Genomic DNA, 25,737 nt, shown 5'->3' with positions numbered 1-25,737 from the left:
ATATAATGTAAATCTAGCAACCTTAAAATTGATGAGGTACAGAGAGCATTTTATCCAAGTGAAAATTATTCAAAGATAATATTTACTTTTTTTAAGATTTATGTATTTGAGAGAACAAGTGCATGTGCATGAATGAGGGAGGCACAGAGGGAAAGGGAGAGAGAATCTTCAAGCAGCCTTTCTGCTGAGTGCAGAACCTGCCACAAGACTCGACCCAGGAATCTGGGTTCATGACCTGAGCTGAAATCAAGAGCCAGATATTCAACAGATTGAGCCACCCAGGCACCCCCTCAAAGATAATTAATATTTAAAATGCTGACAAGCGTCTAAGGAATCCTAATACTTGTGTAATAACTAGGAGCTGGTAATATAAACACGAAAACAGAGCCCCAAACTTTGATGCACTCACTTGATAATAAGGTTCTGAAAACATGATTGGTCACAAAAATCAGTTACTCAAAAATTTTTTGTTAACTTATAATTGTGCCCCAAATATCAATATTAGATATACAGCTACATTTTCTCATGGAAACTATACACAATAATGTCTATATCAACTATAGCTAGGTAATTTTAAACCTTATAAGCTTGAAAATAAAATAAATTTTATCAAATTCTGGTCACAGAATAGAATAAGAAGTTATTTCTCATTTGAAAATACAGATAAGGGGCGCCTGGGTGGTTCAGTGGTTGGCGTCTGCCTTTGGTTCAGAGCAAGATCCAGGGTCCTGGGATCAAGTCCCACATTGGGCTCCCCCTGAGGAGCCGCTTCTCCCTCTGCCTATGTCTCTGCCTCTCTCTGTGTCTCCCATGAATAAATAAATAATCTTTTTTAAAATGCAGGTAAAATGACATTATTGAAAAATTTGTACTCCAAAAGTAAAGATAGGGAGAGACATGTCATTAAACAAGAAAATCATCTAAGATGCACATAGGAGCGATCTTTGTATATGGCAAAAAGGAACACTGGTCAAATTTTATTTTATTTTATTTTATTTTGGTCAAATTTTAAATGACTAAGCTTTGAGGGGGATTTCAGAGGACTCTTCAAAACCTAAAATCTAAACTAATAAATTGATCTAGGGCAGGGTTGGGGGAGTTATTGACTTTAGTTAAATATTTCCTCTTGAGTACAGCCTAAAGAGAAGCTTTCTGACTTGCTGAGGGATTTACAGGGAAAGTATAGTGTTCATCTGACTGATTACCTTGAGGTTCATAAAGTTGCCCTGACTCCCTGCCCTGGGAGGTCATGCAAATAAAGCAAATTGTGTAGTCCTGGAATTTCTGAGTTCAAAGTTTTTCTGTAGAGTGAAGCAACCCTTATTTTATAAAAGTGCTATTTTCACAAATTCTTGGACAAATTTCTGCAGTTTACACTTAATTTTGTATTTAAACACTTGAGCAAAACTATATTTCCTAGAGTAGACATTTTTTCCAGCTTTGTTGAGATATTATTGACCTTAGAGTAGAATTGCATCCACCAAAAAGAGAAAGTGTGCTAGAACAGAAAGAGTACTGGTCTAAGATTAAAGAAAGAGCTATCCCTGATCCTGGCACTTCTTAACACTTAATGGGAATGTATTCCAACTCCTGAGTCTCAGTTTCAACCTTTAGATGCATATGGTAATACCCATCTTGGCCACCTCCCGGGGTTATTTGTTAAACTAATATCTATTGACAGACTTAAAAGAGTTTGTGGAAAATTGAACAGTGCTACAGAAATAAGTCATAAAAATTCAGGAAAATCTTCATTCACTCATTCATTTATCCATTACAAGTCTACAGTCTTCAGTAGGAGCCCGCAGATAATTTAAAAAGTTTCAAATAGGGCCCAGTGGCTGTTCACAGAGGAAGTGAAGATGAATGCCAGAGGACTTGGATCTCACATGAAGGACAGTATTCCAGTTACTGAACTTTCAGTAAGTGGACCTTTTGAACAGCATGATCTTCGAAAAGGTCTCCCTTGTGTGAAAAATGAACTTTTGCCCAGTCATCCTCTTGAATTATCAGAAAAAAATTTCCAGCTCAACCAAGATAAAATGGATTTTTCTACACTAAGAAACATTCAGGTTCTGTTTGTTCCACTAAAATTACAAATGGAATTCAAGGCCGTGCAGCAGGTTCAGCGTCTTCCATTTCTTCCAAGTCCAAACCATTCACTGGATATTGGAGGGGTAATAATGAGACTACTGGATTTGAAGATATTCTTAATGACCCTTCACAAAGTGAACTAATGGGAGAACCACACTTGATGGTGGCATATAAACTCGGTTTACTGTAATCTGTTGTGCTGTTTATGAATATAGAGGGGCTGCATGTTGTTTATAGTCATCTTTTTACTATAATTTGATGTATACAGCATTAAAAGAATGGACACATGAGAATTTTTGCCTAAATAGTATTTGTGATCATTTGAAATTATTTGGTCTTTGGTTTATGGCCATGTGACAATTGAAGCACTAAAGGGAGATGATTTTAAAACACCCAATTTGGGATCCCTGGGTGGCGCAGCGGTTTGGCGCCTGCCTTTGGCCCAGGGCGCGATCCTGGAGACCCGGGATCGAATCCCACGTCGAGCTCCCAGTGCATGGAGCCTGCTTCTCCCTCTGCCTATGCCTATGTCTCTGCCTCTCTCTCTCTCTCTCTCTCCCTGTGTGACTATCATAAATAAATAAATAAATAAATAAATAAATTAAAAAAAAATAAAACACCCAATTTATATGAAAACAATAGCCTTTTAAATAATTTTTATTTATTCATGAGAGAGAGAGAGAGAGAGAGGCAGAGACACAGGCAGAGGGAGAAGAAGGCTCCGTGCAGGAAGTCCGATGTGGGATTCGATCCCGGGACTCCAGGACCACACCCTGGGCCGAAGGCAGACGCCAAACCGCCGAGCTACCCAGGTATCCCTGAAAACAATAGCCTTCTATATGTCTTTCAAAATTTGTTGTTAATGAGTATTTTAAAATTGTACAGATTTCAATTCAGCCTGTTTTCTGGGTATCCCATAAATTTAACTTTGATTACCATTATCAGCATTTGAGTCTACAGTCTTCATAGTAGCATCTCAGAATAAACATCTGTAATTGATTTCAGTGGTAAACACTACCAATTAAGCACAGTGTAGGGTATTATATACTATATTTTACCTTGTTTCAGTATAGCCTGTTGATATTTACAAGGAAAATACTGGATTTATTGATGCTATTTTAGAATTGTAGCTATTTGAATCTTTCAGTTTGAAAAGTATGATAAGTTCAAAGGTTTTGATTTTGGTCTTGTCTTTTTTTTGAGAGGCAGAGACACAGGCAGAGGGAGAAGCAGGCTCCATGCAGGGAGCCCATCCTGGGACTCCATCCCGGATCTCCAGGATCACGCCCTGGACTGAAGGTGGCGCTAAACAGCTGAGCCACCCGTGGTGCCCTTGCTCTTGTCTTTAAAATGAAAAATCAACCAGCATATGTTGATTACACTGTTGTAATGCATAAATTTATATATCACAAAATGATTAAATTGAAAAAAATTAGAATACTCATGTACATACACCGTATCCCTGAACAAATTCCATAATTATTTAAAAATAAATCTTCAAAAAAATAAAAAATAAATCTTCATTATAAAAAAAAAAGAAAGTTTCAACTGCTCTTTAAATTACATGATGAATGTTATTCAAGATTTTGACACATTGCCATAATTCCTTCTTCTGTCCCCACTTTTCCATTTTACCATGAGTATGGGTACATCCTGGGTCAAAAATTTAATATCATTTAGGGATGCCTGGGTGGCTCAGTGGTTGAGCATCTGCCTTTGGCTCAGGTCATGATCTCAAGATCCTGAGATTGAATCCTGCATCAGGCTCCCTGCTGGGGCACCTGCTTCTCCCTCTGCCTATGTCTCTGCCTCTCTCTCTGTTTCTCTCATTTTTTTAAAGATTTATTTATTTTATTTATTCATGATAGACAGACAGAGAGGGAGAGAGAGAGAGAGAGAGAGAGAGAGAGAGAGAGAGAGAGAGAGAGAGAGGCAGAGACACAGGCAGAGGAAGCAGGCTCCATGCAGGGAGCCCGATTCGGACTCGATCCCGGAACTCCAGGATCGCGCCCCGGGACTCCAGGATCGCGCCCCGGGTCAAAGGCAGGCACCAACCGCTAAGCCACCCGAGGATCCCCTGTTTCTCTCATTAATAAATAAATAAAATCAGGGCGTGTGGGTGGCTCAGCGGTTGAACGCCCGCCTTCAGCTCAGGGTGTGATCCTGGAGACCCAGGATCGAATCCCACATCGGGCTCCCTGCATGGAGCCTTCTTCTCCCTCTGCCTGTGTCTCTGCCTGCCTCTCTCTCTCTCTCTCTCTCTCTCTCTCTCTCTCTCTCGTGAATAAATAAATAAAATCTTAAAAAAACCCAACTTGATCTCATTTAATAGATATAAAAAAACAGAGTACTTTGGCCAAACTCATGCCAGTATTTGATTGGTGGCTCAGTCATTTCATCTAATGGGCCATTAAGTCTCACGCCATATCATTATATCAAACACTGGTGGGAACTTTTTTATATCCAGGCTCTCTTGCAGCAATGAATAAGGCGTTACCATACCTGAGTCCCAGTACTTAATTCTATCCTTTTATTTTTTTCTTGATGTCATTAAATCTTTTTCCACGGTTGGGATGCCTGGGTGGCTCAGCAGTTGGGCAACTGCCTTTGGTTCAGGTCGTGATCCCAGGATCCAGGGTTCCTGTGAGGAGCCTGCTTCTCCCTCTGCCTGTGTCTCTGCCTCCATCTCTCTGTGTCTCTCCTGAATAGATAAATCTTTTTTAAAAAAATAAAAATAAATTTTCTTCCATGGTTAATTAAAAAGTTTATCTTTTTTCATTTTTAGCCAGCATTTATGGACTCAAACATTTATGTTAAAAAAATTTTTTTTGGTACCCATGTGACCGAAAGTAACAAGAACATTTTTAGGAAGTGATTTTTTTAAAATATTTTATTTATTTATTTATTTATTTATTTATTTATTTATTTATTTATTTGACAGAGCACTAGAGAGATACAGCAAGCACTAATGGGGGGCAGAGGGAGAGGGAGAAGCAGGTTCCCCACGGAGCAGGGAGCCCAAATCTGGGCTCAATTGCAGGACCCTGGGATCATGAGCCAAAGGCAGATGCTTAACAAACTGAGCCACCCGGGGACCCGCAGGGAGTGATTTTGAGAGTAGATTCTTCTGCATTTGTTCAAGGTGTTTTCTCATCCCTAATTTATTGGCTGACCTTCCCATCTTTGCATATATGTATCCTACTTAATCTTCATGGCCCAACTCAATTGCCCTACATTTATAGAATTTTTTAACACTCCCAGCCTTCTTTATTATTTTTTTCCCAGCCTTCTTTAGAACCTTTGCAGTGCTCTGTGTTATTCTTATGACATTTATCATCTTATATCTTTTGGTATGAATATTTTCTCTATATTGGCTTGATGGCCTTATGAGAAAGGACATTATTTCACAGAGAAGGGCCTTAAAGTATCATAGGTAATTTTTAAAAAGTTTTTATTTATTTTTTCATGAGGGACACAGAGACATATGCAGAGGGGGAAGCAGACTCCAGGGACCATGTGAGACTATTCCAGGCCCCCAGGATCACAACCTGAACTGAAGGCAGACGCTCAACCATGGAGCCACCCAGGCGCCCTTCATAGATAAATTTGATGAAGAAAACAATAATTTTTTAAAAATATTTATTTACTTATTTATGACAGAGATAGAGAGAGAGAGAGGCAGAGACACAGGCAGAGGGAGAAGCAGGCTCCATGCAGGGAGCCCGATGTGGGATTCCATCCTGGGTCTCCAGGATCACACCCTGAGCTGAAGGCGGGCGCTAAACCGCTGAGCCACCCAGGGATCCCCGAAAACAAGAATTTTGGATGTCATTTAACCTCTCAGTACCTTAGTTTCCTCACATATACAATCCTATTTCAGATGATTGTTGTGAAGATGGAATGGGCTAATGTGGGCAGAGTTTTGAAAAGTAAAAAAAAAAAGGGCAGGGATATTTTATTTTTTCTTGCTCATGAATACTTTTACTTGTTCAATAATTTAATTTTCTGTGTGAAGATAAAAGGCTAAATTATTCCAGAAAAGCCACAGATGATCCCAAGAGGTGATGGGTTTTCGGGTTAAGATTTTAAACAGAGTAGTGAGAGGAATGCCACACTATACAAGAGCTATGCTTTGGTGATAGACGTTAATTTGAATCTCGTTTTTGGCAGTTGCTGGACTAGCTTTGTTACCTTGAGTAAGTTATTTAACTTCTGTGACTCTGAGTTTCCTATCTGTAAAATAGGGAAGAGGATACCGCGTTTTGCAGGATAGTGAGAATTAGACATAACGCGCGTGATACACGCTTATTTAAGTGGGAAGAATTATTAATACTTAGGGACTGGGGTTGAAATGTCCCCACATTCGCCCTTTGTCCTGTTGACAATATTTCCATCCTGGTAGTTAAAAGAGTTGTTATAAAGCATGCAAAGCTAGTTTTGTGCCGGAGCCTGCCGCTATTTGTTCAATGAGTTACCAATAAAGTTTTGAATAAAAAAAAAAATCCTGCCACCGTTTCAATAAAGCTTTGCTCAAATGGAGAGCGGGAGCTTATCGCGAGAATCTGGCGGAACGCGTTTCTTGTTCAGGACCTACTCTCGCGTTGTTTAAGCAAGCCGTGGTGAGAGGTGAAAGGGAAGCACGAAATACCGCGAGAGCCCAGGGATTCTCGCGGTATTTCCTGGGATTCCCCCTCCCCCCCCAAGTGCCGTTTCGGTTTAACCTAGTGTGTGACTGAGTCTGTGTGAGGGAGCGAGTGAGTGTGTGAGGTGTTGAGGTGAGGCGGAGGCAAGAAGAGGGGCTCCCTCAGGAGCGAGGGACAAAGAGGGCGTGAGGCACTTAGGCCGCGGGACCCCAGCGACAGGAAGCCGCCCCGAGCCGGGCTACCGGGTAGGGGAAGGGCCCGCGCAGTCTTCACAGGGCCCCAGAGCCGGAGTCGGCCCCACTGCCCAGGGCCGTCGGCTTCCTACTTCCTCGACCTCCCCGGCGCCGGGGCCTGAGGATTGGCTCGGCGGGGGGAGGAGGGGAAACAGACTTGAGCAGCTACCCGTTGTCTCGCAACTCTACTGCTGAGGAACTCTCATTAATTTCCTGGCTCCTTCACCCCCTACCTCATGTAGGAGGGTGCTGAGGAGTCGGGAGGGAGGAGGAGCCTGGGCTACTGTCCCTTCCCTCCCCACCCCCTTCTAGGGGCTCTTTGGTAGGCGTGGGGTTGGGGGGGAGGGTGGGGGTTACTTTTGGGAGTGCTGGGGAACTTTTTCCCCTTTTTGAGGGTAGGGGAAAGGGAATGCCCAATCCAGAGAGACATGGGGGCAAGAAGGACGGGAGTGGAGGAGCTTCTGGAACTTTGCAGCCGTCATCGGGAGGTGGCAGCTCCAACAGCAGAGAGCGTCACCGCTTGGTGTCGAAGCACAAGCGGCATAAATCCAAGCACTCCAAAGACATGGGGTTGGTGACCCCCGAAGCAGCACCTTTGGGTACAATTATCAAACCTCTGGTGGAGTATGATGACATCAGCTCTGATTCAGATACCTTCTCTGACGACATGGCCTTCAAACTAGACAGGAGGGAGAATGATGAACGTCGTGGGACTGATAGGAGTGACCGTCTGCACAAACATCGTCACCACCAGCACAGACGTTCCCGGGACTTACTAAAAACTAAACAAACAGAAAAAGAGAAAAACCAGGAAGTCTCCAGCAAATCGGGATCGATGAAGGACCGGATATCAGGAAGTTCAAAGCGTTCAAATGAGGAGAATGAGGACTATGGGAAGGCACAGATATCCAAAAGCAGCAGCAACAAGGAATCCAGGTCATCCAAACTTCATAAGGAGAAGACACGGAAAGAACGTGAGTTGAAGTCTGGGCACAAAGACCGGAGTAAAAGTCATCGGAAGAGGGAAACACCCAAAAGCTACAAAACAGTAGACAGCCCCAAACGGAGATCCAGGAGTCCCCATAGAAAATGGTCTGACAGCCCCAAGCAAGATGATAGCCCCTCGGGAGCTTCCTATGGCCAAGATTATGACCTTAGTCCCCCAAGATCTCACACCTCTAGCAATTATGACTCCTACAAGAAAAGTCCTGGAAGTACCTCAAGAAGGCAGTCAATTAGCCCTCCTTACAAGGAGCCTTCGGCCTACCAGTCAAGCACCCGGTCACCCAGTCCCTACAGTAGACGACAAAGGTCTGTGAGTCCCTATAGTCGGAGACGTTCTTCCAGCTATGAAAGGAGTGGCTCTTACAGTGGGAGATCACCTAGTCCCTATGGTCGAAGACGGTCTAGCAGCCCTTTCATGAGCAAACGGTCTCTGAGTCGGAGTCCACTCCCCAGGTGAGTTATTTGTCTAACAGCCCTTTCTTACTTAGGCTGGGTCATGAGGAACTGGCAATTAGTCATGTTAACGTTTTGTTGAAGCCCCCAGTCTTCCTCGTTAACTAGAACAATTTGCTATTGACTAGTTATTCAAGTAGTTGAATCTGGTCTTCTCTTAACCCAGAATTTGAGAAGTGGAGAGTTCACATGTCTAAAACCACTAAAGGTAGGTACTTCAGTGGTGAGATCGTCAATTGTAAGCTCCTGTGAGAAAAACCATAGGCTCCTGCTTCTTGAGTACACAGAGTTGATAACTGAGTTTATCTCATAGCTTGTCTAGCAATTTCTGTTGCATTGTTTTGAATGTTTTAAAATCACCTTGGTATTCGTGCTTTAGACCTTACTGGACCTCACTGAAGATGTAAGAAACTATAAATTTTCATTTGTATAATTTTGAGGCCATTTGCCTAAGTCATTTATCATTTGTGTGTGTGTTGTCCACTGAGTCTCCAGGGCTGTAAGTTTATTTCTTAATTGACAGTGTTTTGATAACTCTGGTTTTAACTGATGTTTTTACTGGAGTTCAGCTGTTTCGTCCTTTTTCTTTTTGTTGGTGTATAGCCTAGCAGAAATTGGTTCTAAGGATAAATTTGATTTTCTTTACATCATCACCATTGACCTACCCTGTGACCACTGGCAATTTTCAAAATCTTTCTCTAAAAAACTAGTGGTAGTGCCTTTACCATGATATTTTAACAAGAAAGGCATGTTAGTTTGAAATTTAATTGTTGAAATGAATTACTACTGAAAACTATGTTCTTATTCCTAGATGATATGTACCTTCCTCTTTGTGGACTCACCTTTGTCCACAAAGAACATGGGCTTTGAGGTTATACCTGAACGGAATCCTAATCTTGGCTTTGTGAACTTTGACAAATAATTTAATTTCTCCTTACCCATGTTTCTTCGTAGTAAAATGGGAATAATAGCTACCTACTTCTAGCATAGTTGTGAGAATTAAATTAGCTAATAAATGTGAAGTGTATAGCACAGTTCCTGGTTACCTGGAGGAAGACAGTATATTCCATCTATGAGCAAGGAAATGTGTACAATGCTAGTGGAGAAATTATGCTATTTGTAAAAATCCATGCACGTCTTTTGTATGTCAATGTGAGTAATTTTTGCTGACTAAAAATTATAATTATTCATAAGGCAGTTTGAATTAAACTGCAGAGTTCCTAGTTGTCAGAGGCTAAAAGTTCCTTAGTCCTCCTCCTCCCTCCCAACCCCCTCACTCCCATTTTATCACAATTTATCAAACAGAAAAGTTGTAAGAATTATAGTGAGGATCCATATATGTACTACCTAGGTTCAACAATTAATATATGCTGTATATTTTATCATATCCATCCATCCCTCCAGCAGTCCATCTTTTGTGGGGTTTTTTTATTTTTTTTATTTTTTTGGTTTTTTAAATTTTTTTTTTTAAGATTTTATTTATTTATTCATGAGACACAGAGAGAGAGGAAGATACACAGGCAGAGGGAGAAGCAGGCGCCATGCAGGAAGCCCAATGTGGGACTCGATCCTGGGTCTCCAGGGTCAGGCCCTGGACTGAAGGTGGCGCTAAACCGCTGAGCCACCCGGGCCGCCCCTCATCTTTTGTTTTGATTCCTCTCAAAGTTACAGACATTAGTATACTTCACTATAAGCATTTTAGTGTTCTGTATAGCATTAGCTAGAGTTGATTTTTTTTTTTGAAGACGTGAGTAAAATTTATATACAGTGAAATGGATGTCTTAAGTGTACCATTTATAAAGTAGCTTACTTGTTTTAAGGACACATTCTCAGATTACTTGTTTTCTTGAGGGGGTAATTTCATTAAGGCTGTTTTGAGAATTTTTACTGTAGTGAGTTTTGGGATTATGGAATTGCACTTGAGGCTGAAAGACTAAAACGACTTTTGGAAAGGTCTTGCTTTGCAGTGATTCCTTTTGAATTCATATCTCAAGTTCTGTCTTCTCAGTTAATTGGAACTGTGCAGTAATGGTAAAAAATAAGCCAGGAAAGAATCAGAGACACAATATGATAGCATAGGACACAAATATAAACATTATATAATTTTAAAGTCACATGCATATTTTTAGTTGGGTTTTAGAGAGCATTATGTGTTTTTATGTGTGCACTACAGATTTTTCCTCATTTGGAATTCCAGACAGTAAGTACAAAATTTTCTTAGAGTAGAACATGCATATCCTTCTGTGATATCTCTGTGGTTTTTCCTTGGGAGACACAGTCAAAATTAAACAAGCAACATCGTTTTAAAAGACTAAAAATGCTTTGCCAGAAATGCAAGGTCTTTGCATCCTTCAAATTAGTAGTGATTGATAGTAGCAATTTCATTTCACATTAATAGAACCTAACTCAATTCAGGGGAAAAATACATTTGTTTTTTGAGAACAGTTTGTATTGTTGCTCGCATTTACCTATTGGTTGTCTCCTCTTGCCACCTCTCTCCTCCATCACTTTTACTATTGAAATCTGGACCTCAAATATAGCATCTGTATCACTAAAAATGCCATAAGTATATGGCCATCAGGATGTTACTATTAACAATAAGCTTCTGTTCAGAAGTTGAAGGGTTTGTAACAGAGTTCCTTAGAAAGATTTAGTAATGCTGAATGATTAAAGAAACTAGTTTTTAGGGATGCCTGGATGGCTCAGCGGTTTAGTGCCTGCCTTCGTGATCCTGGGGTCCTGGGATCGAGTCCCACATCAGGCTTCCTGCATGGAGCCTGCTTCTCCTTCTGCCTGTGTCTCTGCCACTCTCTCTCTGTCTCTTGTGAATAAATAAATAACATCTTTTAATAAAAAAAACAAACAAACTAGTTTTTAGAGCATGTGGTCCTTAGAAGTTTGTCCTGGGATAATAGAGATGGTAGTTTTATCCCAGCTCTAATTCAGTCAGAGAAAACTGTCAGCCAGTTATTTAGAAGTGTTCATTTTCTGAAGAATGTTTAGTAAATCCATTTAACCACTTTCAGTATTCTATATCATGTACATATACATGTTGTTATTGCTGTTCTGAGTACTTTGATTTCAATAAAGACTTGTATTTTAACTAACTTTTGGGAGCAAATTTCCAAAAAGCAGTGTAGGTATAAGAAAACCATGGCTAATATCATATGAATTACTGTATATATATACACACACACTATTTGTTTTGAAAAATTTTGAATTATGTCAGTATTACCAATGACCAAAGATAAAGGGAGATATTGAAGTTCTGGAATGGGAACAATTTATTTAGACTACTGGGCAAATTGTTTTTTCAGTCACGTTTTTAGTGCTATTTTTTTTACCCCTCATGTAGAGGGGGAAAGCACATTAGGTTTTATGAAAAAGGCAAAAAGAATTAATGAGGGTTGGGTTTCAATTTAGAATAATCTGCCTCATAGATTTCTAGATTCTTTTTTTTTTAATTTTTTTTTAATTTATTTATGATAGCCAGAGAGAGAGAGAGAGAGAGGCAGAGACATAGGCAGAGGGAGAAGCAGGCTCCATGCACCGGGAACCCGACGTGGGATTCGATCCCGGGTCTCCAGGATCACACCCTGGGCCAAAGGCAGGCGCCAAACCCCTGCGCCACCCAGGGATCCCGATTTCTAGATTCTTAATGATGAAGAAAATAAATTGAACATGCAACAGTACCTTGCTTTATGAGTTCCTAAAAAGTTGATTTGAAATCATTTTATGTATGAAATACCAGAAGTCTTTATAGTTTTGAGAACTTATAAATCATTTGGTAAGACAATTTTTTCAGCTTATCTATTTTGCAAATTCTAATAATTCTTGTGTCTTAGGGGTTGTTTAGTATGGGCACAACTTAATTATTGACTGAGGATACAAGGAACAATCTTCTTGGGATCTGTCAATTAAATAGCTCTCTAGTTGAAACAGGGTTTGGTGAAGCATGCTAGTTACTTTTAATTTCCTGACTGGTATAACTCACCTTTAGTATAAAGTATGATTTTTTTTATCATGTTTTTATTTTATCAGAGGTTTTTTTTGTTTTTTGTTTTTTTAAGATTTTGTTTCTTAAAATTGAGATGGAGAGTGAGAGAGAGCATGAGAGCACCAGGGCTGGGAGAGGCAGACTCCTTGCTGAGTGAGGAGCCTGAAAGGGCTGAATTCCAGAACCCCCTGGGATGGTGACCTAAACCGAAGGCAGATGCTTAACCAACTGAGCCACCCAAGGGCCCCAACTTTTTCACAGACTTAAACCAAAACTCTAAAAAAGTAATCATTGTGAATATGGGTGTTTTTCAACATGGGTAAAAAACACTCACCCACCTTCCGTGAGTTGTATAAGTAATGGATAATTTTAGTATTGTATGATTGAAACATGATATGTCCTGCAGGATTTAGTTCCTTGTAATCTATTTTTTAAGTAAACTTTAAAAAAAAAAAAGATTTTATTTATTTATTCATGAGAGAGAGAGAGAGAGAGAGGCAGAGACACAGGCAGAGGGAGAAATGCTCCATGCAGGGAGCCTGATGTGGGACTCTATCCTGGGCGGCGCTAAACTGCTAAGCCACCTGGGCTGCCCAACTTTGTTTTTTAGACCAGTTTGAGATGCACCAAAAAGTTGTGAAGATAGTACAAAGAATTCTTATATGTCCTCGCACCCTATTTCCCCTATTATTATACATTAGTACGGTACATTTGTTACAGTTAATGAACCAATTCTGATATATTATTATTATCTGATAGTACCTAATTCATTTTTAAGATTGTTAAATTACTCAAAATGAGTTAAGTTACAGTGCTCTGTAGTTTAACTGATGTATTTTCCTCCCTATTGCTGTAGGCTACCCATTTTAAACTGCTTTTCTTTTTCCACTAGGAAATCCATGAAGTCTAGAAGTAGAAGTCCCGCATATTCAAGACACTCATCTTCTCATAGTAAAAAGAAGAGATCCGGGTCACGCAGTCGACATTCCAGCATCTCACCTGTCAGGCTTCCATTGAACTCCAGCTTGGGAGCTGAACTCAGTAGGAAAAAGAAGGAAAGAGCAGCTGCTGCTGCAGCAGCAAAAATGGATGGAAAGGAATCCAAGGGTTCACCTATATTTTTGCCTAGAAAAGAGAACAGTTTAGTAGAGGCTAAAGATTCAGGCTTGGAGTCTAAAAAGTTAACCAGAGGTGTAAAATTGGAAAAATCTGCCCCAGATACTGAACTGGTGAATGTACCACATCTAAATACAGAAGTCAAAAATTCTTTAGATACAGGGAAAGTAAAGTTGGATGAGAACTCTGAGAAGCATCCTATTAAAGATTTGAAAGCACAGGGATCAAGAGACTCTAAACCCATAGTATTGAAAGAGGAAATTGTTACTCCAAAAGAGACAGAGACATCAGAAAAGGAGACCCCTCCACCCGTCCCCACAGTTACTTCTCCTGCACCTCCTTTACCAACAACTACCCCTCCACCTCAGACACCCCCTTTGCCACCTTTGCCTCCACTACCAGCTATTCCACAGCAACCACCTCTGCCTCCTCCCCAACCAGCATTTAGTCAGGTTCTTACTTCTAGTACTTCAACTTTGCCCCCTTCTACTCACCCAAGGACATCTACCTTGTCCTCTCAGGCAAATTCTCAGCCCCTTGCACAGGTTTCTGTGAAGACTCAAGTGTCTGTAACAGCTGCTATTCCACACCTAAAAACTTCAACGTTGCCTCCTCTGCCCCTCCCACCCTTATTACCAGGAGACGATGACATGGATAGGTAAGTCCTATAGTTAACTAGGAAACCTTTATCCTCTTGATCTAAATGTAATTCATTTTCTCAAACTGTCAAAACTAATATATGGATGTTTAAAATACTTCTATGAATAGAAAATGCTTTTGGTATTTGGTTGTCAGTATAAAAGATTTTATTTATAACATTATTACTTAGAAGGAGAAAATTAGGGGCACCTCGGTAGCTCAGTGGTTGAGCATCTGCCTTTGGCTCCGGTCATGATCCAATGGTCCTGGGATCAAGTCCCACATTGGGCTCCCCATAGGGAGCCTGCTTCTTCTGCTTATGTCTCTGCCTCTCTGTCTCTGTCTCTAATGAATAAATAAATATTTTTTAAAAAGGAGAAAATTACAGTTTGAGGCCTAGTAACCCTTTTTTTCATAAGTTTTTTTTTCATAAGTTTATTTGATAAACTTTTGATTCAAGTTTTTAAAAATCAATGGTGTTTTTCTCCCTAAATTTTTATGTTGAAGAAAATTTTTTTTTCTTTTTGGATTGTTTTTTCTTTTTTTAAAGATTTTATTTATTTGAGAGAGCAAGAGAGAGAAAGCACAAGCAAGGGAGGGGCAGAGGGAGAAGGAAAAGCAAATTCTCTGCTGAGCAGGGAGTCTGCTGCAGGCCTCAATCACAGGACCCTGGATCATGGCCTGAACCAAAGACAGCCTTTAACTGAGTGAGCCACTCAGGTACCCCCAAGATTTTTTTTTATTTTTATTTTTAAGTAATACCTACACCCAATGTGGGGCTCGGATTTCTGATTCCAAGATCAAGAGTTGCATACTCTTCTCTAACTGAGCCAGCCAGGCATCCCCCCCGCCCCCGCCATTTTTAAAAAAATAATCTCTACACCCAGTATGGGGCTCTCAAACTCACGACCCTGAGATCAAGAGTTAGATGCTCCACTAACTGAACCAGCCAGGCACCCCTATATTGAAAACTTAAATAGCTGTAGAAAAATTTAAAGAATAATACAATTAATTCCTTTATACTCTTGACCAAGATTCATCACTTGTTAACTTTTTACATTTGCTTTAACTTTAGATATGATGCTTTACTTCAGAATACTTTAGCGTGTCTCTTCTAAGAACATTGTCCTTAAGAAAAATCTAAAAAACTTAACTTATTTAATGGTAAAATATCAATAATAATATTAAATATCCTTTGTGGTCCCCCAAAATGTCTTTTATAGCTGGATTCTTTTTTTCCTAATCTAGGAAAAGAATAAACCAGGTTTATTTTGAAAGGCACTGATTAAAAAAAAAAAAAAGTTATCCTATAAGAAGTGGAAGAACAATATGTAGAATATTTACTAATTAGAATATAAATTCACAATGGGATGATGGGAAGAGCTTTAATTTTGATGGGTCCTCTGAATAATGAGAAGTGAAATTCTTCTGAAGCATGAATCTGATTTTATGGAAGGCATTAGGAAATACATTCTATATCTTGACAGGACTAGCTAGGCAAGTACCATCAAACAAATATGATTTATCAGTGACATATGCCATGGTAGTATGTGTCACTGGTGTTTTCTAAGGTGATCCTAGGCTCTTGTTCTCTAGGATATGTTACACTTTATTGCAACAAACTTTCATTGTAAGCATTGAAAGTAAGTACCATGGATCTTGCATTCCAGACTAATTCCTAAACCTCCATAATTTTCCAGTGATGTCAGTAATTTATTTATTTGAGAGGGAGAGTGAGAAAGCATGAGTGGGGACAAGAGGACAAGCAGGCTTCCCACGTAAACAACTTGAAATATGATCAGTTATCCCTTTCTCCTTAAAGCAGGTTGTTTAAAAAGTGATTTACTTTTACAAACTTCTATTAAAAATTTGCGTTAATACATTAAAAATGAGAACTAAACATTCCATTAGCAAAATACTAAATTCTGAATGCTCCAAAGATCTTTTTATAAGGGCTTAGTACTTTAAAGATAAAGCCTTTAAAAGTGGTATAGACTCTGCTAAAGTCTGGTAAACTCTAGCTGAACCAGGTTTCCAAAAAAATTGATTGGAAATGAAGACTTTACTTTTTTTAGTAAGCTCTATGCCCAATGTGTGGCTTGAACTCACGACCCTAAGATCAAGAGTTTCATGCTCTACTAATTGAGCCAGCTAGGTGCCTGGAAAGGAAGATTTTAAAAACCTTATGTGGTTAAAGATTTTATTTATTCATTTGACAGAGAGAGTGCGCCACGAGCGCTTGTGCACAAGCAGGGGGGGGGGGGAGTGGCAGGCAGAGGGGGAGGGAGAAGCAGGCTCCCTGTGGAGCAGGGAGTCCTATGTGGGGCTTGATCCCAGGACCCAGGATCATGACCTGAGCCAAAGACAGATGCTTAACTGACTGAGCCACCCGGGTTTCCCCCGACATCAGTAATTTAAATGATGATGCGTTTCAGCTCTTTATATTTTTCAAGATTATATACTCTGCCTTTTAAGAAGGTGCAAATGCAATTAAATTATTTTTAAAGAATGACTCTATTACTATTCATAGTGGTAAATCTGATTTTATTTTAATTTTTTAAGAAGATTTTATTTATTTATTCATGAGAGAGAGAGAGAGAGAGAGAGAGAGAGGCAGAGACACAGGCAGAGGAAGAAACAGGCTCCATGCAGGGATCCTGATATGGGACTCAATCCCAGGACTCCAGGATTACGCCTTGGGCCGAAGGCAGGCGCCAAACTGCTGAGCCACCCAGGGATCCCAGTAAATCGGATTTATTTTATTTATTTTATTTTTTTAGTAAATCTGATTTTAAAGAAAAATCCTACATGCTTTAATATTATCAATTCTGCTATATCCTGAGAATTGCAAAGGAGAAATATAAAACCTGAAATTTATGTAAAAAAAATCTATTTAGGTATACAATATATTTCTTTTTTAAATTTTTTTATTATTTATTCATGATAGTCATAGAGAGAAGAGAGAGAGGCAGAGGCACAGGCAGAGGGAGAAGCAGGCTCCACGCCGGGAGCCCGACTCAGGACTCGATCCCGGAACTCCGGGATCGCACCCTGGGCCAAAGGCAGGTGCTAAGCCGCTGAGCCACCTAGGGATCCCCTGTATACAATATATTTCTCATAGATAATGACCTATGCATTTCTATAGTTTTTATTGGAAAAGAAAATAGCAGTTGAGCATTATCCAGTGGGACTCTGGGCCATGATCTAGCTACAGGAGCCTTGTTTAAATATTAGTTTACATAGTGGCTAGAACAATATCGGTGTGGCTGAGGATCTTCATTTTGAAATGTTTACTTGGCTAACCAAATAATTATTGAACTTACCTACTATGTGTCACTGTAGAATGCAGATTTCCAGAGGTGGAATAATTTTGATAGGCACATAGGAATTTCTATCTTTTAGGTTGAAGATGAAAGGTAAAGTAAGACCATTCAGTACTTAATTTGAGTATATGTGGCTATCTTTAAGAATGTGTATGAGAAAATGAAGTGAACAGAAGCATTTTTTGTTATATATCAATTCTGATTCTGAAAATATGACTTTCACCTCATAGTCCAATGTAATTTTATTTTTATTTTTATTTTTTTTAAAGATTTTATTTATTTGTTCATGAGAAACACACACAGAGAGAGACAGAGAGAGAGAGAGAGAGAGAGGCAGAGGGAGAAGCAGGCTCCATGCAGGGAGCCTGACGTGGGACTTGATCCTGGGTCTCCAGGATCACACCCTGGGCTGAAGGCAGCGCTAAACCCCTGAGTCACCCAGGCTGCCCTGTAATTTTAATAGTATGATAATTATGTAAAAACCCTTACACAGGGGATTCCTGGGTGGCTCAGCGGTTTGGTGCCTGCCTTCGGCCCAGGGCTTGATCCTGAAGTCCTGGGATTGAGTCCCACATTGGGCTCCCTGCATGGAGCCTGCTTCTCTCTCTGCCTCTCTCTCTCTCACGAATGAATAAATAAAATCTTACAAAACAAAACAAAACCCATACACAAGAACAAAACATCTATTTTCTGTGGATACATATGTCTGTGTATATATCCATATAAATTCACATCAGAAAATCCAGAAAGATATATATTAAGCTGATAAAATGATTATCTCTGTGGATGGGACTTATAATGAGGATCAAAGGTAAAGGGACCTTATCTCCAAAGTTTTAATATTTTAAAAGTATGGAATGCTTCATAGATTTGCTTGTCATCTTTGTGCAGGAGCCATGCTAATCTCTATTGTTCCAGTTTTAGTATATGTGCTGCTGAAGTGAGCACCAATGTAATTACTTTTAAATGTATGATTATTATTAGCTTTCCACATAAATACAAATGAATTATTAAAGGTAGAAAAATGGAAATGAAGATATCTTCCACAATCTATTTTTTCATTTTGTATTTTAAATTCAAGATGGCTTTTGTTTTCATCTTTATTTTTTGGTGCCATGTTACATATATATCATACCAGTGGTACCTGTCTTTCGCATGAAAAATAATTTTTTGGCAGCCCCTGTGGCGCAGCGGTTTAGCGCCGCCTGCAGCTTGGGGTGTGATCCTGGAGGCCCGGGATCGAGTCCCATGTTGGGCTCCCTGCATGGAGCCAGCTTCTACCTCTGCCTGTGTTTCTGCCTCTCTCTCTCTCTGTGTGTCTCTATGGATAAATAAATAATAATCTTTAAAAAAAATTTTTTTTTAAATTTATGTTAGAGAGGCAGAGACACAGGCACAGGGAGAAACAGGCTCCATGCGCCGGGAGCCCAACGTGGGACTCGATCCTGGGTCTCCAGGATCGCGCCCTGGGCCAAAGGCAGGCGCTAAACCGCTGCGCCACCCAGGGATCCCTAAAAAAGTAATTTTTATGTAAGAAAACTTTTCAGAAAGAAATCTGAAAGTTGCATACAGAATTCATTTATCTTCTTGATCTCACATAAGATTGCAGCAGCTTCATTGTTGAGAATGTGATTTATATATTTTTGTTTCCTTCAATGCTTTAAACATAAAAACACAGAATACAATTAGTAAATATTGCTTATTTGAATAAGATTACCGAAGGAGCCAGGATCAAGACTTGTGTGAAATGACACTGGGCACGTAGTTAAGAATTCACTTGGCACATGGATGACATTAGGTTTATATCAGAGGATGTGTCGTCGTCGTCTTTTTTTTTTTTTTTTTAAGATTTTATTTATTCATGAGAAGCAGAGATGTAGGCAGAGGAAGGAGAAGCAGGCTCCTTGCAGGAGCTCAATGTGGGACTTGATCCCTAAACTCCGGGATCACATCCTGAGACAAAGGCAGATGCTCAACTGCTGAGCCACCCAGATATTCCATAGGTGTGTCTTCTTTTATTTTTTAAAGGTTTTTTTTTTTATTCATGAAAGACACAGAGAGAGAGGCAGAGACACAGGCAGAGGGAGAAGCAGCTCCACGCAGGGAGCCCAATGTGGAACTCCATCTTGTGTCTCCAGGACCACACCCTGGGCTGAAGGCAGCACTAAACCGCTGAGCCCCCCGGGCTGCCCGCTGTGTCTTCTTTTAAAGCCCCTTTGGGAATAGAATGAAACTTTTCTTTCAAACTTATGTATTGGACCGAGTGTATTTTGTTTTTTGTTTTTAAGATTTTATTCACTTATTCATGAGAAATGTAGAGAGAGAGGCAGAGACATAGGCAGAGGGAGAAGTGGGCTCTCTGTGGGGAGCCTGATGTGGGACTCCAACCCAGGACCCTGGGATCTTGACCTGAGCCAAAGGCAGATGCTCAACCACTGAGCTACCCAAGTACCTCTGGGCCAGGAGTATATTAATCCAGGTATCAAATGCGGGAATGAATTTAACATGGTATTGCAAAAGCCTTTCTAATTCATGGTCTGCAATTCTTAGTTTCAAGAAATGAGGACTGCTAAACACCCATTCTTCATGAAACAGTACATTCTTCATGAACATAATTATTCATGGGGATCACCTGCTGGTTTGCTTTTTAAGAGTTTACTTAGAGCACAAATGAGAGGAGGGGCAGAGAGAGACAAGTAGACTCCCTGCTGAGCGAGGCTCCTGAGATCATGACCTGAGGCAAAGTCAGACACTTAACTGACTGAGCCACCCAAGTGCTCCAGGGATCACCTGCTCTTTTTTTTTTTTTTTTAATTTTTTATTTATTTATGATAGTCACAGAGAGAGAGAGAGAGAGAGAGAGAGAGGCAGGCTCCATGCACCGGGAGCCTGACGTGGGATTCGATCCAGGGTCTCCAGAATCGCGCCCTGGGCCAAAGGCAGGCGCCAAACCGCTGCGCCACCCAGGGATCCCGGGATCACCTGCTCTTAAGGAGATCATCTGTATACTGTTTTTAAAATTTTAGTTAACTGAGGTGCCTGGCTAGCTCAGTCAGTAAAGCATACAACTCTCAATCTCAGGAGTCGTGAGTTCAAGCCCCAGGTTGGACATGGAGCCTACTTCAGATAATAGAATTTCGGTTAACCACATAGGGTTTTTATTTAAAGAAATTTTTTTTTTTTTTTAAAGATTCTATTCAAGGGACACCTTATGGCTCAGTGGTTGAGCGCCTGCCTTTGGCCCAGGGTTTGATCCTGGAGTCCTGGGATCAAGCCCCCCAGGGGGCTCTCTGAGTGGAGCCTGCTTCTCTCTCTCTGCCTGTGTGTGTGTGTGTGTGTGTGTGCGTGTGTGTGTGTATCTCAAATAAATAAAATCTTTATTAAAAATAAAGTTTAAAAAAAATAAAGATTCTAATCATTCATTCATGAGAGACACAGAGAAAGAGGCAGAGACATAGGTAGAGAAGCAAGCTCCATGCAGGGAGCCCGATGAGGCACTTGATCCTGGAACCGTGGGACCATGGACCCGAGACAAAGGCAGACGCTCAACCACTGAGCCACCCAGGCATCCCCACATGGGTTTTTAAAATCTTCCTTTCCAGGGTACCTGGCTGGCTCAGTTGGTAAAGCATGAAAATCTTGATCTTAGGGTCATGAGTTCAAGCCACACGTTGGGCAAAAAGCTTACTAAAGATAGTAACAAAAATAATAAAATCTTCATTTCCCAATCAATTTTTTGGTAGCCTGGTTCAGTTGGAGTTTATCAGACTTTAGCAGAGTCTACATTATTCTTAAAGACTTTATCTTTAAAGTACTGAGCTCTTATGGAAAAGTTTTGTGTGAGCTTCAGAATTTAGAATTTGTTAATGGAATGCTCAGTTCCCTTTTTTTTTTTTTTTTAATTTTTATTTATGATAGTCACACAGGGAGAGAGAGAGAGGCAGAAACACAGGCAGAGGGAGAAGCAGGCTCCATGCACCGGGAGCCCGATGTGGGATTCGATCCCGGGTCTCCAGGATCGCGCCCTGGGCCAAAGGCAGGCGCCAAACCGCTGCGCCACCCAGGGATCCCCTCAGTTCCCATTTTTAATGTACTCACCTCAAAAATTTTTTTAAAAGATATTTATTAAGGATGCCTGGGTGGCTCAGCGGTTTAGCTCCTGCCTTCGGCCCAGCACATGATCCTGGGGTCTCGGGACTGAGTCCTACCTACATCAGGCTCCCTGCGTGGAGCCTGCTTCTCCCTCTTCCTGTGTCTCTGCCCCTCTCTCTCTCTCTCTCTCTCTCTCTGTCCCTTGTGAATAAATAAATAAAATCTTTAAGAAAATATTTTGTTAGAGAGGAGGAGTTTGGGGGGGCGGACAGAAGGAGAGGTTGAGGCAGATTTCCCACTGAGCAGGGAGCCCAACGCGAGATTGATCACAGGACCCTGGGACCATGACCTGAGTTGAAGGCAGATGCTTCACTGACTGGGCCACCCAGGTGCCCTCGACTCAAATTTTTAATAGAAGAATCTAAAAGTAAATCAGTTTTTAAACCTGCTTTAAGGAGAAAGGGATAGATGATCATATTTAAAGTCATTTATGCGGGGGTACCTGGGTGGCTCAGTCAGTTACATGTCTGCCTTTGGCTTGAGTTGTAATTCCAGGGCCTAGGATTGAGACTGCTCCTCAGGGATCCTGCTTCTCCCTCTCCCTGCCATTCCCCTGTTTGTTTTCACGCTTTCTTTCTCTCTCTCTCTCTCTCTCTCTCTCTCTCTCTCTCTATCTCTGTCAATGGATAAATAAAATCTTTAAAGTCGTTTATACTATAAAATTATGAAAAATATTAAGTTAATCTTTTTAAATAATTGATATGTAAATTTTCTTTATTAATAATGAGTTCTTATAAATGATATTGACATTGTACTACAGATTAAATTCCATCATTATAAATTCCAAGAGATTATACAGATTTAAAAATTTGAGCAGTCATGGAGCTTTGCAACTTTTTTTTCTTGTTTTTTTTTTCCACAACTTTTTTTGAAAGAAAATTATATGTGAGCATTTATGCAACTACTCACCATTTGTGGGCCCAACTACAGTCATAAACAGGGAACCAGGAAATACTGGTATTGGTAGGATCAGCACTTCCTAGTACTGAATCTTCATAGTAATGACTTAGATGTTCAATATCTGCTCTCCAGTGTTAGACCCTCTCTGTACCTACCATATATCCTCTGCACTGTACAGAGCTGTGTTTTACTGAGTGCTGAATACTGAAGGCTATAGGCTGTGATGTTAAGCATTGCAATTTTATAAGTCATCATTATTCCACAATTTTTGGTACATTGGAATTTGTTGAAATAGGATTTGACCTGCATTCAACTTATGTGCTCTGAATGGATAGTACATATCAAACACATGCTTGATGAATTAAACATGCTAATCATACAATTTTTCAGAAGCAATGTACATTTTCATAGTAGCAAATTGAATATGAACCTATAAAGCCAACCTTGGAGAAAGCAGGACTTAAGTTTAAAAATAGACTGAATTTAGGGATCCCTGGGTGGCGCAGCAGTTTGGCGCCTGCCTTTGGCCCAGGGCGCGATCCTGGAGACCTGGGATCGAATCCCACGTCAGGCTCCCGGTGTATGGAGCCTGCTTCTCCCTCTCCCTGTGTCTCTGCCTCTCTCTCTCTCACTGTGTGCCTATCATAAATAAATAAAACAAAAAAAATTTAAAAAAAATAGACTGAATTTATATGAAGTGATGGTGAGAGAATTCAGATACTTCTAGTGAAGCATAACCAAGAAGTAATTTATTTCTGAGTCATGAGGAATTAAAATTTATAAAGAATATTCTGACAATAGTTGAAAAATTAGGAATTTTTATTCCTTGAATGTCTTAAACATTGGAGAAATTTAAAAATCTGTATTACGTCCTGCCTGAAGAGTTTTCTGGTAATAGGCTTCGTTCCCAGGGTAGAAAAATCTTAGTGTAAATTATAATAATCATGTGCATTCGTCTCTATCAGTAATTTAACAGAAAGTTTCAAATGATCATTTTGCAATCTATTGACTACCCTAGTTCTGTCTGATATACACAAACTAATCTAGATTCTATTCTGCCTGATTTGCAGGAGATTAAAATGATGAAAATTGGTATGAAGTTACACTTTTTGAGATTGTGTTTCACATGCAATCTTTAAAAAGACACATTGCAAGGGATCTTCATTGGTTCTATGGATGACGTATTCATGAAAGAATACATGTTTTATAACCACTTGTAAAAAAAAAAAAGGAGAAGAGGCTCCTGTGGTTAGGAGGATTCTCAGCTTGTTTTCAAGCTTCTGATACTGTGATATTATCTTTTCTGAGGGTGTACATAGCACAAAATCCTTTCTTTTTTTTAATATTTTATTTATTCATAGACACAGAGAGAGAGAGAGGCAGAGATACAGGCAGAGGGAGAAGCAGGCTCCACGCAGGGAACCCGACACGGGACTCGATCCCGGGTCTCCAGGATCACACCCAGGCCGCAGGCGGCGCCAAACCGCTGTGCCACCGGAGTTGCCCACAAAATCCTTTCTTATAAATAAATTGAGATCGTTAAAAAATTGGATCTGAACAGTGACTTTTCTAATCTATTCCAAAAAAGACATCCTTTCTTCCCATTCTTCCCCCCTACTACCACCATTTTGTTGATTATCATGAGAGGCCTGCTACCAACTGCTTTAATGATTCTGAAATAGTTTCCTGGACTCTCTGCTTAGATTACTTTGAGAATTATTTATATATTTTGGCTAGTCATATATGGTTGCCTTTTGCTTCTAAACCAATAGAATAGGTCAGTATATTCACTAATTTTGATGTCCAATTTAACTATATTTTTTACAAAACACTCAAATACTATTTCCTTTTCCAAATTCTGTCAACATCTACACAGTAGTGTGACATTGTTGAACTTTCATTTCTTTGGAATTTCTTATTTATTTATTTATTTATTTATTTATTTATTTATTTATTTATGAGAGAGAGAGAGAGAGAGAGAGAGAGAGAGAGAGAGAGAGAGAGAGGAGGGAGAGGCAGAGACATAGGCAGAGGGAGAAGCAGGGAGCACCGGGAGCCTGACATGGGATTCAATCCCGGGTCTCCAGGATCGCGCCCTGGGCCAAAGGCAGGCGCCAAACCGCTGCGCCACCCAGGGATCCCCCCCTTCTTTGGAATTTCATTCCAAAATATGTAGAATATGTTTGGTGACTCCCATGAGTTGCTGTGATACTTTTTGAATTTAAGGTGATTACTTCTTATATTTTATTTCATCTCAGTAAAATTCCATATAGAATCTTAGGAAGAACATTAAAGAGTTTGTTAAAGGACCTACAAGTAATACCCCAAATTTTTATTTTTTATTGTTTTCTTTTATGTACTATAGATTTCTTTTTGTGAAATCCAAGAATCTTTGTGATAAACTCTAGTTGCATATATTACATTACTTTTAAGTAAAATCTTTATAATCTTTTAATAGCCAGACATAAGCTTTGAAAAGTTTTATTTGCATATTTCTTAATTATGATCTTTTTCTTTTCTTCATCTATGGTTTAGTCCAAAAGAAACTCTACCTTCAAAACCTGTAAAGAAAGAGAAGGAACAAAGGCCACGTCACTTACTGACAGACCTCCCCCTCCCTCCAGAACTTCCTGGTGGGGATCCATCTCCTCCAGACTCTCCAGAACCAAAGGCAGTTACACCACCTCAGCAACCATATAAAAAGAGACCAAAGTGAGTTTTTTGGAGGGGCCTGTTCTTTTATTATTTATTTAAGAGAGAATGAGCTGGGGGGAGGGCAGGGAGGAGCAGAGGGGAAAGGAGAGGGTGATGGGACACCTGGGTGGCTTACCGGTTGAGTGCCTGCCTTTGGCCCAGGGCGTGATCCTGGAGTCCCGGGATCAAGCCCCACATCAGGCTCCCTGCATGGAGCCTACTTCTCCCTCTGCCTGTGTCTCTGCCTCTCTCTCTGTCTCTCTCATGAATAAATAAATAAAATCTTTAAAAAAGAGAGAGAGAAAGAGGGAGAGAACTTCCAACAAGACTCTGCACTGAATATGGAGCCTAACTTGGGATGGTATCCTATGACCTGTGAGTTCATGACCTGAGCCAAAACCGAGCCTGACTTTTAACCTACTGAGCCACCGAGGCTCCCCTGGAGGGACTTTTTTTTTTTTTTTTTTAAGATTTTATTTAGGGATCCCTGG

General features: G+C 40.2%; 1 protein-coding gene, 1 non-coding gene and 1 pseudogene across 14 annotated transcripts in view; 2 read left to right on the top strand and 1 right to left on the bottom strand.

Moving 5' to 3' along the window:
* Positions 1 to 1,859: 1,859 nt before the first annotated feature.
* LOC129503761 (proteasome maturation protein-like) lies at positions 1,860 to 2,281 on the top strand (annotated as a pseudogene).
* A 5,052-nt stretch (positions 2,282 to 7,333) lies between these two features.
* The window catches only part of CDK12 (cyclin dependent kinase 12), a 79,463-nt gene continuing 61,059 nt past the window's right edge, over positions 7,334 to 25,737 (top strand). For all 13 annotated transcript variants that reach the window (XR_008663438.1, XR_008663436.1, XR_008663434.1 and 10 more), the window contains exons 1-3: positions 7,334 to 8,425; positions 13,315 to 14,196; positions 25,088 to 25,264. Coding sequence is in view for 2 of the 13 variants with exons in the window: in XM_055317758.1 (XP_055173733.1) it covers positions 7,377 to 8,425; positions 13,315 to 14,196; positions 25,088 to 25,264 (2,108 nt within the window). In the remaining 11 variants the exon portion in view is untranslated. The remainder of the gene's footprint in view (positions 8,426 to 13,314; positions 14,197 to 25,087; positions 25,265 to 25,737) is intronic.
* LOC129518176 (U6 spliceosomal RNA) lies at positions 18,347 to 18,448 on the bottom strand. The gene has a single exon (XR_008666136.1). It is a non-coding gene; the product is annotated as a U6 spliceosomal RNA (small nuclear RNA).

The sequence above is a fragment of the Nyctereutes procyonoides genome, unplaced genomic scaffold, assembly GCF_905146905.1.
Source record: "Nyctereutes procyonoides isolate TBG_1078 unplaced genomic scaffold, NYPRO_anot_genome, whole genome shotgun sequence".
Classification (NCBI taxonomy): Eukaryota; Metazoa; Chordata; class Mammalia; order Carnivora; family Canidae; genus Nyctereutes; species Nyctereutes procyonoides.
Note: the sequence above shows the minus strand (reverse complement) of the source record. Positions and strands in the feature narration are given on the sequence as shown.